At 41.4% G+C, this 13,361-nt stretch overlaps 1 protein-coding gene across 2 annotated transcripts in view; it reads left to right on the top strand.

The window, feature by feature from the left end:
• The first annotated feature begins 372 nt into the window (after positions 1 to 372).
• PAH (phenylalanine hydroxylase) overlaps positions 373 to 13,361 on the top strand; it is a 69,933-nt gene continuing 56,944 nt past the window's right edge. The window contains exons 1-2 of one of the 2 annotated variants that reach the window (XM_014835046.3): positions 373 to 560; positions 7,648 to 7,755. In XM_014835046.3, coding sequence (XP_014690532.1) covers positions 501 to 560; positions 7,648 to 7,755 — 168 coding nt within the window. In that variant the 5' untranslated portion in view covers positions 373 to 500. Of the gene's footprint in view, positions 688 to 7,647; positions 7,756 to 13,361 lie in introns of both variants that reach the window. The other variant, XM_070507166.1, reaches the window with a different exon arrangement.

The following is a 13,361-nucleotide window of genomic DNA, read 5'->3' as shown; positions in this document are numbered from 1 at the left end:
CTTAGCGGTTAACAGAAAGGACCAAAAAAAAAAAAAAACCAAACATATCTAAATTAGGATCCTGTCTCTTCTTCTATTGGGGTGGGGTGGGGGGGGGGGGCGGGGGAGAAAGGATTATTTCTCATGATTGTAATCATCAGGCGGTGGCAAGTTTCCTCCAATAGCAGAGAACCCCCTTCCTAGGCTTCCGAGAGTCCGGGAAATACTAAATCTGTCTAATTGCCAGCGCACACGTGGCCTTCTCCTTGCTTAGCCTCTTCCTCCATCGAGGGAGGGCAGCCAAGGCTCGCCTCCCCGCCCCCGCCCCTCCCCTTTGGAGGACCCAGGCCAGGTGACCTGACCTGGAGCCACTGCGTCAGGACAACGCCCCCCAGGGGGCGTTCCTGTGGTCCTTCTGCGACAGGAAACACCCTGGAAGGTCTCCCGTCCTCCCTAAGGCCAGGTTAAAAACCTCTGCACCACGTGGTGTTTGCAAACCTGCCTGCTCCCTGGAAGCCAGCATGTCAGCTGTGGTCCTAGAAAACCGAGGCTTCGGCAGGAAATTCTCCGACTTTGGACAGGTGAGCCAGGACGGAGCGGGCCTCCCCTGCGCGGGACGGGAGTTTGGCCTCCGGTGGAAAGAGGGCTGAGGAATACTGGTGTTTCCTACTTCCATAAACTCACCACGAAGCCTGAATTCATTTGAAGGTGATGAAAATGTCCAGGAAATCAACAGATACCACATGTACTCCACGATTGTTTCCAAGTGGGAGGACATCTATCCTGTGTGGCTTTTAGGGGGAAAGGCACTGCCTTAGGAGTTGGGGTTCTAGCTTCCAGAGCAGCCACAAACTAGCTGTGTGTCTTTGGATAAGTCACTATCCCTCTCTGTTGTCTGCTTTTTCTTTTGTACCCTGAAGGATCTGGTCCTTAATGATCTTGACCAGGGGATGGGGTTCCCCTAGATCCGCTCTTCTGTGATGTTTATAAAGTGCCCTCAGCCAGGTATCGAAATGGCAACATTGTGAGAAATTGTATCCTTTTCTCATCTTTGGGAGAAAATGAGGCATGAAGAGGTCTCAGACTTACTCAGACCTGGGAAGGAGAAAATTAGAGACAGAGGGAAATGAACAAGAGCTAGCCCTGGGCTGGAAGGTGAGAGCACTCCAAATGTGACTTGGGGATAATGCCCAGGGTGCATGCCAGTCTCGGGGGATTGTTGCCTTTCTCTTAAGGTAAACATTTGCCAGATACATTCTTTAATTGTGGCATCGCATTCCTGAATTCCAGGGTTCAGATTTAAAGCCCAGCCAGGGGAGATACTGTGAGTCCACAGGCATCTGTCATCTGTAGGATTACTGAGAATGACCCAGACAACTGGAGGCTGGAGAGGAGAAGATGGTTGCTGTTTTAGTGCAACTAGAGAGGCTACAGGACTTTGGACGGACTTTTTTGTGTCCTCAGAGAAAGTCTACCTTTGAAAATGGTATGCAGTGCTGGGGAGACAGAACTTGATGTCAAAGAGGGGTGGTGTGGGCGTCAGACAGATTCCAGAATAGACCCTGGCTCTGTCATCATATATTTTCTGTGTTGCTGGCAGTGGGGCCCCCACAACCACAGGAAGAGGATAGGGGCAGAGATTTCGTCAGGGTACTGTGGGAGCTTAAAGTTTTCTTTATAGAGCACTTAGGAGATTGAGAACCACGAATTGTCACTATTGATGACCAGCGGTAAGAGCTGAGTTTGGAGCCTGCTCCGGTACCTCCAGTGCTTCGAAAACAGGTTATTTAACTTCGCAGAACCTCAGGTTTATTCATTTGAAAAATTGGAACAAAAATACCCACATCCTAGGGTTGGTGTGAGAATGAAATGGAATAATGTCTGCGAAGCTCTTAGCACAGTTCCTGGGGCATAGGGAAGTGCCAGTGGTGTTACCCAGAGCTGATTTGTTTGTTCAACAAAATGTGTCTGGAACACTGGCAGGAGGGACAAACACTGAGTCAGGTCCAGTGGCTGGTACAGCTTCATCATGGAAGGATGCTGGACATCAATCAGCAGACCTGGGCTCTCATCCTTGGTTTACTTAAGCTATGTATTGGGAAAGTCGCCTAACTGGGGTGAGGAGGCTCGGTTTGGTATCTGTAAAATTGGAGGGAGGGTTTGGACTAGAAAGGTCTTTAGGATTCCTTCCAGCTCTGATAGACTGCAAAAAAGACACAGTTTATGCCTTCTGGAAGCTCCCAACCCAGATAAACAGCACACACTGGACGTAATTCTGCTAGATGGCTAGAAGGCATAGGATAGGTCAAGCGCTCTATACACACAACAGGCACAGAAATCCAGCAAGAGGTATTGGGCTCATTCATTTACCCAGCAAAGACTTATTGAGCACATACTGTGTGCCAGGCACAGCAGAGATTCTGCTCTGGTGAAACAGATTCTAATGAAGGAGACAGACAATAAAAACATTAACGAAGTGAACATATAAGGTCATGGAGAGATAAGTGCCATGAAGAAAAATAGAGCAGGGCAATGGAATAGAAGATGATGGGAACTCAGAAATCACAGCTATGAATGGTGAAGCTGGGGTTCAAACTCTGCTCTGACTCTGATGCCCTGCATGTCCCCCTATCTCCCTGCTTCCTCCTGTAGACAAATGCTGGCACAGAGGTATAGTGTGTCCATGGCAGGATGTCTGCATGTTGTTTTCAGTTGTCTTGCACTGTAGCTGTGTGTGTGTATACTCACACATGCAAATGCACCCCTCCTACCAAGTCCGCTAAAAGCAATAAGATTGAAAGTCAGTGTCCCTGGAATATCCTTGCCAAAGAGTCTTACTGCTTGTAATTTTGAAAACTATTATTTTCCAAAGATAATGAGTATATTTGTTAGACACAACCAAAGAGAATATATTTCTATTGTGACATGTATTGCTCAATGTTCAAAGTTCTTTCCTTCCCGGTTCCTAGTAAAGTTCTTTCTCCCTGTTCTATTTCTTCCTATATAGTTTCTAAGCTGCTCTTCTCTATCTTTATCCACACTGGGTGTACATGTGTTTCTAAGTCAACTCACATGTCTATTGGAAACAAATAAGGTATAGGTTACGAGCCAACAGAAACATATTCTGGAAGAGATTTGCTCTAGGTCCCAGGATGGATTAACAAAGCAGGGTTGGAATCAGAATCCATCTAAGGCCACATCATTTCACAAACTTCCATGAACTTCCTTTTATTTAATGTCCCTCAGTCTTTGAAAAGGGGAGTTGTTGTCCCAGCTGGGTCTGTCACTGGGAGGCAGAATAAAGACTTTGGAGTTTTGGGACTTGGGGTCAAGTCCAGGCTCTGCCACTCATTTGTTGGGTGCCCTTGGACAAGCCACTTAACCTTGCTGAGACTATTTCCTCATTTGCAAAATAACAGCACCCACCTCATGGGGCTATTGTGAGGACTAAATGAGCTATTACATGTAAAGTCTTAGAACAGCGCTTGTTGCTACCAATGATGATGTTTATTAACTGTGGAAAGTGCCAAGAATGGCTCCTAGCACATAGTGGGTACTCAGTCAATGGCAGGCTGTACTATTAATAGTAACACTAAAGAGTAGTGACATCATATGGTGAATGTGAGTTTGCAGACACATTTGAGAAAAGTCATAATTTAAAAAAAAAGGGTGTGGGGGCCAGCCTGGTAGCGTAGTGGTTAAGTTCACGTGCTCAGCTTTAGCAGCCCATGGTTCGTGGGTTCGGATCCTAGGCACAGACCTACACACTGCTCATCAAGCCAGGCAAAATAGAGGATTATTGGAACAGATGTTAGCGCAGGGACAATCTTCCTGAAACAAAAAGAGGAAGACTGGCAATAGATGTTAGCTCAGGGCCAATCTTCCTCACCAAAAACAAACAAAAACATAGGCTGTATATTTATTAGTAGTTTCAAAATCTTCCACAGTTAAGAATCATCTGGAAAGCTTTTGAAAAATGCAAAGTCTAAGGTCCTACCCCAAATATTCTGATTTGATAGGGTTAGGTGGGGCCAAGGAATCTGCATTTGAACAAGAGATCACCAGGTAATTTTGGAGTGGAGATCCAAGGGACACTTATTGAGAAGGCTGATTTAGAAAGTATCTGGGGAGAATGGAGAAAGTGAAGGGGGAAAGGCATGGGTGACATGTAGGCTGTTAGGAGTGGTATTGAGTAGCTGTCTGGTAATTAGACCAGAGTAAGGCTCTTACTCTGCAAGAAACAGAGACCTTAATAACGTTATGTCCATAGCAGAGGAAATTGTATAGATTGACTGCTATTTAGGAGCCTGAGCTCTTAACCTCCTACCCACTACCTACGTGACCTCAGGTGAGTCGCTTTCTCTCTTTGCCCCATAGTTTCCCCACTTGCAAAATGAGGGAGTTGAGGTTCTAGGCACTCTTCATTTCTGATTGGCTCTTTTTCATATTTTCTAGTTCTTTGTTGAAGTTCTCACTGAGTTCATCCATTCTTCTCCCAAGATCAGTGGGCATCCTTATGACTATTAGTTTGTGCTCTTTGTCAGGTAGATTGTTTATCTCTGTTTCATTTAGTCCTTTTTCTAAGGATTTGTCCCCTTCCCTTATTTAGAATGTATTCCTTTGTCTCTTCATTGCATCTTTCTCTGTGCTTATATCTATGTATGGATAAAAGAAGATGTGGTATATATACACAATGGAATACTACTCAGCCATAAAAAGGATGAAATCTTGCCATTTGTGACATGAATAGACCTTGAGGCTATTATGCTAAGCAAAATCAGTCAGAGGGACAAAGTCAAATGCCATATGATCTCACTCATAAGTAGAAGATAAAAGTAAGAACAAAAAAATCACATAGAGACAGAGATTGGATTGGTGGTTACCAGTAGGGAAGGTAGGGGAGGAGGGTGAAAGGGGTGATTGGGCATGTGTGTGGTGATGGATGGTAATTAGTCTTTGGGTGGTGAACATGATGTAATCTACATAGGAAATGAAATATAATGATGTACACCTGAAATTTACATGTTACAAACCAATGTTACTGCAATAAAAAAAATGAGGGGGTTGAGCCAGATGAACTCTAAAAACGAGTTCAGCTCTGTGAATCATTATCATCAAGTCCCAGGTGGGCATCAGAAGCCATATCGAATGCAAAGATCGAGGAAGGATTGTCCTCCTTGGCTGAGTACTCACGTTTTCTGAGAGAAGTGAGATCCAAGAGGACTTTTGAGTAAGGGTGAGATATTTGAAAGAAGGGTGAGAGGGATGCAATGCATTTACTATAATGAGGAGTTGAAAAGGCAAGGAAGAAACCAGTTTGCTGGGGAGGAGGTTCCTAGGACTAAGGGTCATCAGTATCCATGCAGAGCTTATTATACCAAGTCACTGATGGTGCCGGCCCAGCACAGCATTCTCACTGAGATGATGTAACATCCATTCCAATAATTTTATTAACTTACTTACAAGAGAAGCATTGCTGTGCATGTTTTTTTCTTCCTAGTTTTAGGTACATGCTGTGGGTGGGTGGGCCTCAGGAGGTGAGGTACCAAGGAACTCTTGAATATCAAAAAGAGATATTTTATCCTGTTGGCCATGGGGAGCCTTTGAAGACCTCTGAGCAGAAGAAGGACATGAGAAAATTCTGTTAGGGCTGGATCAATACACATCACGCAGAGCTGGATTGCTACGGTGGTAGTGGGACTAAAGAAGGACCTGACCCCCAGAGTCATTTCTGGAGGAGGTTAGATTGGACTTGGTAATTGGCTGGACGTGCACAGGAGTGGGGAGGTGGTGGTGATGGAGTTTTGAGTATGGTGCATTCGAATCTGAATTGCCCCAGTCGTAGGTGACATCTGTTGAGGTGTATCAGGAATATGTTACTTTTCTTGGAGGCCAACAGGAGAAGAGTGTTGCCAAATGAACTAGAAATGGAAATCTTTTGTCATTTCAAGGAAACTGGAAAGGGCTAAGGGCTTAGTGTTCTCTGGACAAAGAAGAAGACTGATGTCAGAGGCTCATTTACATATTTCAGCAGGGTTTAAAAGAGGAAGAAGGTGGGGTGGAGTCCGCAAGAAGTTGTGATTCATAGACAGTATGCTGGTGTTGAGTGGCGTGGGTTTCGATCCTGGCTCCTCTGTGTAACATGGGCAAGTTACTTAACTTCTTTAAGCCTTAATTTTGTCATCAATAAAAGGGGGCATTTGGAGGATAATAAAAATTACCTTCTAGATTATTATAAAAATTAAATGAGATAATTCAAATCAAGTGTTTATTACAGTGCCTGGGGCATTTTAGGTTCATAATAAATGGTAGATTTTTTTTTATGAAAGGTAACATCATGGTCTATAAAGAGAAATATCTAACAGTTTGGTCTTCCAATTCATATGAAGCCCCTACTAATCATATTTACTGATAATTTTGAGTCTTCCCACACATCTCTGTTTTAGATGAGGTTCTGGGGGAATCTGAATTTCCTGAATTCAAAGAATGTTGTACTGAAGGTCATCAGTATTCATGCAGACCTTATTATACTGAGTCACTGATCGAGCCTGCCCAACACGGCGTTCTCATTGACATGATGTAACATCCATTCCACTGATTTTATTAACTTGCTTACAAGAGAGTAGTTATTCTACATGGCTTTTTCTTCCCAGTTTTAGGTACATGCTGTTTATTTGTGGGTACACATAAAACTTTATATTATTTTAAAACTTAAGCAAATGTTTCATCAAACTCGTCCTGGAATGCCGGCTCTAATCCCGCCTAGTTTGCTGTTACATGCATGTAAAAAGTACTCGATCCTTGACAGTATTGTGTGCTCTTACGTATTTTGTGACTGTTCTTCAACAGTTGGGTACCTCAGATCCCAGCATATGGGAACAAGTTTCTGCTTCCCTGAGATCCTTGCCAAAGGCCAAGAAGCCTTCTTGCGTATTTATAATATTTCCATCATTTTTACAGACGTCTCTTAATATTCTATTTAAACTATTTTACCTTTATCTATTTTTTTCACTATCTGAATACTGTTTTGACCCAGTTTATTATTAGCATGATTTTACAGATGAGGAAGATAAGAAAGTTAAGTGGTTTTCCCAAAGTGCTCCAGCTGGTAAACGGAAGAGAGAGGATTCCAACCCAGGGCTTTGGGCTCAAAAGCCTGTGTGTGTTCTATTTTTAGTACTTTCCACCTTGTATTTCTCCGTGTTTTCCTGGGATGCTTTTTGAACTGTATTATACCACCTCTAATAAGGATCTTTCTCTGGTTATCTGGTTTGTTGTGTATGAATGTATCAAGCTAGATTTTGAGCTACTGAAGGATAAGGCATTGTCTTATTCATCTTTGTATCTCTCAGAGCCCTGTTAGTACCTAGCACCTGTTAGGTACTCATTAAAAGGTATTGAATTTGTTGGATGCCTGGTGACATCAGTGAATAATTGAAGCGTCCTAACATGAAATCTGACCTAAGAGCATCATTGAAAATATCACTGCCCTTGACCTACTTATTTTCCATCACACAGTCTATACTTCTATATAGAATATATGTAGCTCATTGTATTCCAGCGCTTAACCAGAAGAGAAAGTTCGTGCTTGCCTCTTCCTTGGAGATTCCTGGGAATGAATTGCTAAGCTGTGGGAAACATTTTAACCAAGTGCATTTAATCCTGTAGGAAACAAGCTATATTGAAGACAACTCCAATCCAAATGGCGCCATATCACTGATCTTCTCACTCAAAGAAGAAGTTGGTGCTCTGGCCAAAGTCTTACGCTTATTTGAGGTAAGTGCTTTGTTCCTTTCTGCCTTATGTAAGCATAGGGGACTTTGTCATTTTTTAGTTGGATACAGGGAAAGGAACATAGGATCGGGAACTGAAAGACTTGATTTTGAGCTGAGGCTCTTCCATTAACCAGCTGTGTGAGCTTAGGTAAGCCTTTCATTCTCTCTGAGCTTCAGTTTCTCCATTCGTAATCTGAATCATTCAGAATCACTGGTGGCACACACAGAAACCAGCACTGGCCTCAGACTTCAATTATAGAGCCTTCCTTGAACTACGTACTATCTTCTCAGTGTTCTCAAAGCACGTTTGATTTTTCACTGCAGCACTGGTTTGCCTTGTTAAGTGTATAGATTTCTGTCTGGGCCTGCGGATGCTTTCTTCAGGCAGAGAACCTTGGCTCGGTGGTCTTTATATCCTCCACAGACCCAGTTTTATATATTTTAAGTGTCCAATTAAGAATGAGATTAAATTTAAATATGACCAAAGAAAATTAAACTTTTTCTTACTCTTTTGCCCTGGATTTTAAGAAGGAATATTTTTGAGCCGATTAATTTTTACCATGAATTCTTTAATAAAATTAAATCTGGTGACTGAATATATAAATAAATGGAGAAGAGACAAATCTCCCATGCAGAAGAATTCTAAGTAATTTGAGGAGACATTCTGTACTCAATGAGGAGAGCATAACTGCCCACTTCTGGAGTGTGGGTGGTGCAGAGTGACTTTCCTCCAAAGAGGACAGGATGGAAAGCCAGGGAAAGAGTAAGGTTTCAGTGGAGAAACCAACAAACAGCAGCTTAGGCAGGTGATCAAGGTCAACATCAACAGTGGTAAGTCATGTGGATAGTATGTACCTTTGATATGATGTGATGAAAATGGCACTTTACTTCTGTGGTCTTCCTCCCCAAAACCCATAACCTCAATCTAACCATGAGAAAAACATCAGACAAATCTCAATTAAGGGACATCAGATGAAATACCTGACCTGTACTTCTCAAAACTGTCAAGGTCATCAAAAACAAGGAATGTCTGAGAAATTGTCACAGTCAAGAGGAGGCTTAAGTCCATGACAACTAAATGTAATGGGGTGTCCTGAGTGGGATCCTAGAGCAGAAAAAAGACATTAGATATAAACTAAAGAAATTCTAATAAAGCATGGTCTTGAGTTTATGGTAATTAATCAATATTGATTCATTCGTTGTAACATATGTTCCACACTAACTATAAGATGTTAACGGTAGGGAAACTGGGAGCAGAGTCTATGGGAATTCTCTGTACTATCCTCTTAATTTTTCTGTAAATCTAAAAATGATCTAAAAAAAATAAAGTCTATTTAAAAAAATTAAACTTGGCTATCCAACGGGGAAAAAATGGCTGCCTCAATGAGAACAAGCAATGAGTGCACAGAAGAGAGACAAGTACTTTCTGAATGACTAACTGTCCATGAGTAAGAATGTATCTGTGAAATGCTCCTATGTAACATTTTACCCTTATGTTACACTTAATCAGCATTTTCTTCTTGAGAGGTCAGGACTTAGTCAGAGTTAATAAATTAAATAATAGTAAATTAACAATGTGTTTTCTATCTAATAAATAAACCACAAGTAACTAAATTACCAGGACTGCATAAAATGCACCCAAGGGGTGTTTGTGTTTGTGTGTGTGTGTGTGTGTGTGTGTGTGTGCATGTGTGTACTCTGGGTGAACTTTTAAAAGCATTATTCAAAATCTAACTGCCCTGGTCCATAAGTCGTGTAATTATACCTAATTTACAGAGGAAGAAACAGAGGTCACTGTGTTGGGTGACTGGTGAAATGTTGTTGTTAGTGTATATTGATTTTTTTCCTAATCTATTACAGAAATTGCTCTAGACGTTGTAGAGGCCAGCATACCTTCCACCCTTATTAACAGCCTGGCAACATGCAGTTAAGTTATAATCATTCAAAGTGCCAAGGGAAGGGAGAAAATAAAATTCTCGTATTTGTGGAACCACATTATATGACAAGCCAGGCACGGGTGATGCTTGATTTGATCCTCATTTAACTTGGTGGAGAAGGTATTACCCCACTTTATGGATGAGGGAACTGAGGTTCTCAGAGGCTGAGTAACTTGCTCAAGATCACACAGCAAGTGTGTGGTGGGGAAGGGATTGAATTCTGGAGCTCAGGTTCCAAAGCCCACGAGCTCTTCCTGACCCCACACCTCTGCCAAATACAGCTGTCTCTGCACATCTGAATCACTTCTGGAATTTTTTAAAAATGCAGATATTTGGGCCCCATCCTCCCAGTCTCTGGGGAGAGGGGAAACTGTTACCAGGTATTCTTTCTTTTGAATTGAAAAAAGCAATTTCAAATTTCAAATTTTCAAACTGAAAAAGGTACAAGAAAAATAACTACCTATATTTCCACCACACACAACCACCACTGTTAACATTTTGACATATTCACTTTCATTTTTTTTATAAGATTCACCTTTTTTTTTTTTTTAAAGATTTTATTTTTTCCTTTTTCTCCCCAAAGCCCCCCGGTACATAGTTGTGTATTCTTCGTTGTGGGTCCGTCTACTTGTGGCATGTGGGACGCTGCCTCAGCGTGGTTTGATGAGCAGTGCCATGTCCGCGCCCAGGATTCGAACCAACGAAACACTGGGCTGCCTGCAGCGGAGCACGCGAACTTAACCACTCAGCCACGGGGCCAGCCCCTCACTTTCATTTTTTCATGTATGATTACGGTTTCAAAAATTACAAGTGAACATATTGTTCCTTGATTATACAGCTATAGTCCTTTCTGATTTCCCCTCAATCCTGTCATCCTGCAAACTTCCTGGCCAAGGCAACATTATGATGAGTTTAGTATATTTCTTTCCAGCCCCTCAAAAAACGATATTGATACTGACATGTACCGTGCTATGCGCCTTATTCTGCAGCCTCTTTGAGTCAGTTCAGTAGAGCGGTCAAGAACACAGACTCGGGAGGGCAGGGCTGTGGCTTTGAGTCATTTGACTTCTCTGTGCTTCAGTTCCTCATCTGTAAAATGAGAATAATAATAATGGTGTCTGCTTCCAAGGGTGGTTCTCAGGATTAAATGATTTAATGCATGTAAAACCCTCAGGGTCCGTGCACATTGTGTTCAGTAAGAATTGCTATCTATATTTTTTCTGAATGCAATGTTTTTGAGATATCTGCCTGTTAATACATACAGATCACATTCATAACCTTTAACTTCTGAAGAGTAGTTCTTAATATGTGTACCATATTTTATTTATCCATCTCCCTATTTTTGGCATTTATGGTGTTTGCTATTTTCTGCAGCCACAGACAATTCTGCAGTACTTATCTTTGTTATTATTATTATTATTTTTCCTATATAATATGCAATATTTCTGTAGGATTGATACCTAGAAGTGGAATTGTGCAATTGCCAGTCCTATGGGCATTTTCATACTAAGAAACTACTAAGTTGTTCTCCAAATATCCTGTAACAATTGATATTACCACTCGTTCAATATGGGAATACTCATTTCTCTATACCTTTAAGAATATTAACTTATTACTGCTTCTTAGTCCTGGGCAATATTATAGGTGAAATGTGTTAATTTATTGTTTTAATTTTCATTTCCCTAATTATGCGTGAGATGGGATGTCTTTTTGTATTTCACAATATTAGATTTTTTCTTTTATAAATTGTGACTTGTCCATTCAGATTGCCATTTTTTTCTGTTGCAAATCTCACTGATTTCTTGACATTTTATATAATCTGAATACTGTTATGTGTGTGACAAATATTTTCTCCCAGTCTGTTTCATTTTATTTGGGTTTATGCTATCATTTGTCATACTGAACTCTAAAAATCTAATGTAGTCAATGTTTCAGTCATTTCTTTATGGGTCTTGGATTTTTGTTTGTTTGTTTTTGAATTTTTTTTAATCCCATGATGACTCTAATGCCCAATCAGAAATGAGAACACCTGCTCCCAGCTGTTTCCAGGGACAGAGCCCGTCTTGTCACCGGGACTGTCCTCACCACTTTCCGTGAATCACGTCATACTTAATACCCAGCATACTTAATGCTTTCAAAGAATTAAATCCTATTTAATACTCAGGGAGGGTAGGTGATACCTAGCATTTTAGGGACGAGGAAACTAGAGGTCAGGCAGTTCAGGAGCTCGCCTGAGGTAGACACTTAACATGGTAGAACCACAGAAATTGACTTAGGTCTCGGATTCTAAAACCTCAGCCTTATCATCTTTATCAGAGAAGAACTGATTGTTTATAAGAAAGCAGAACGACACAACAGTTATTTTGCCTTCACCTTTAAAGGAGAGTAATCTTTAAACTGGCAATGCTGGAATAAAGTATTGAGAGCCAAGAGAGCGTGACTGGGTTTTAGGACTAGCCCTGACTCAGGGTTCTGTGTCCTTGGGCATGTCATGTCACCCCATCGCCAATCTGTTACTTCCAAGGAGGTGAATTAGAGAGTATCTGGGGCCAAGATTTTATGAGGATTCAAGGGATCACTTATTTGTCTTTAGAAGAGGTCATATCTTTGGTTCCAAACATCATAGTAGCCACGTTGTGGTCTAAAGACTATGAGGAGGACAGACTTTGTCTTGGGGGGTTTGAATCTCAGATCTCACTGACTTTAGCAGGTCATTTAACTTGTGTGCCTTTGTTTACTCCTCTATAAAGTGGGGCAAATGGTGTAGACCTCCAGGGGGCTGGGAGATTACATGTGCCATGTCAAATGCATGGTATTGACTGAGCCCACAGAAGATGCTCCCACGGTGTTTGTTTCTTTACCCTTTGATATGTGACCTATGAACCCTGTCAGAAATCTCTGAGAAAGCGTGAAGATGACAAAGATGTTAGAAGACTGGAAAGAGTAAGAAGACTTGATTTTTTGAAATATTTTTCCCCCAAAAGTAAAAAATCTGGAATATATTACTTAATGTAGTTTGTGAACATTTACAGGCAAGTGGTAATGACCAAGACTCAGGGCAGGGCCATTAAAGAAAAGCAGAGTAGCTTGCTGAACAGGGGGATTGTCATGGCTATAGTGCATTTGCATACTTAGACCTTTAATGAAATCTTTGTGAATGAGGTGGAGAAGCGAGTGGCAGATGAAAATACAGACAAAACCTTTATATTGTGTAGTTGACACTAAACTTCTGGACTATACAAAATGAAACCAAAGGTAACAAAAGGCAAAGCAAATGAAAGAATCTAAACTATACTTTAGAGCAGTGTTTCCTAAACAATATTTTATCGAATTTTACATATTCGTAGCTGTTTTATTAGAAAAGAGTTCCAAGGGGAACCATGTCTGGAAAATTCTCCATTTATATTTTGGAGAGCCATCACACACATAAACACATTAAAAACCATGGTACGCCCTGCAGTGAGGAAACTTACTCAGCGTTCCCTCCTCAGCATTTCCCAAAAGTATTTGCCCACAGGAACTTGTTCAAGGAGGACCTATTAATATCTTGCAGGCACTAGTGTTCCACTGAACTTCTGCCGTTTTAGAGTTATGAGCTCCAGACTACCAGTTACAACCTGGGTTTGGGGCCCTGAGGAGTAGACCAGCACCAGGGCTAAGACTGCGCTGT

The sequence above is a fragment of the Equus asinus genome, chromosome 4, assembly GCF_041296235.1.
Source record: "Equus asinus isolate D_3611 breed Donkey chromosome 4, EquAss-T2T_v2, whole genome shotgun sequence".
NCBI lineage: Eukaryota > Metazoa > Chordata > Mammalia > Perissodactyla > Equidae > Equus > Equus asinus.
The sequence above is the reverse complement of the archived record's forward strand: the minus strand, read 5'-3'. Positions and strand labels throughout refer to the sequence as shown.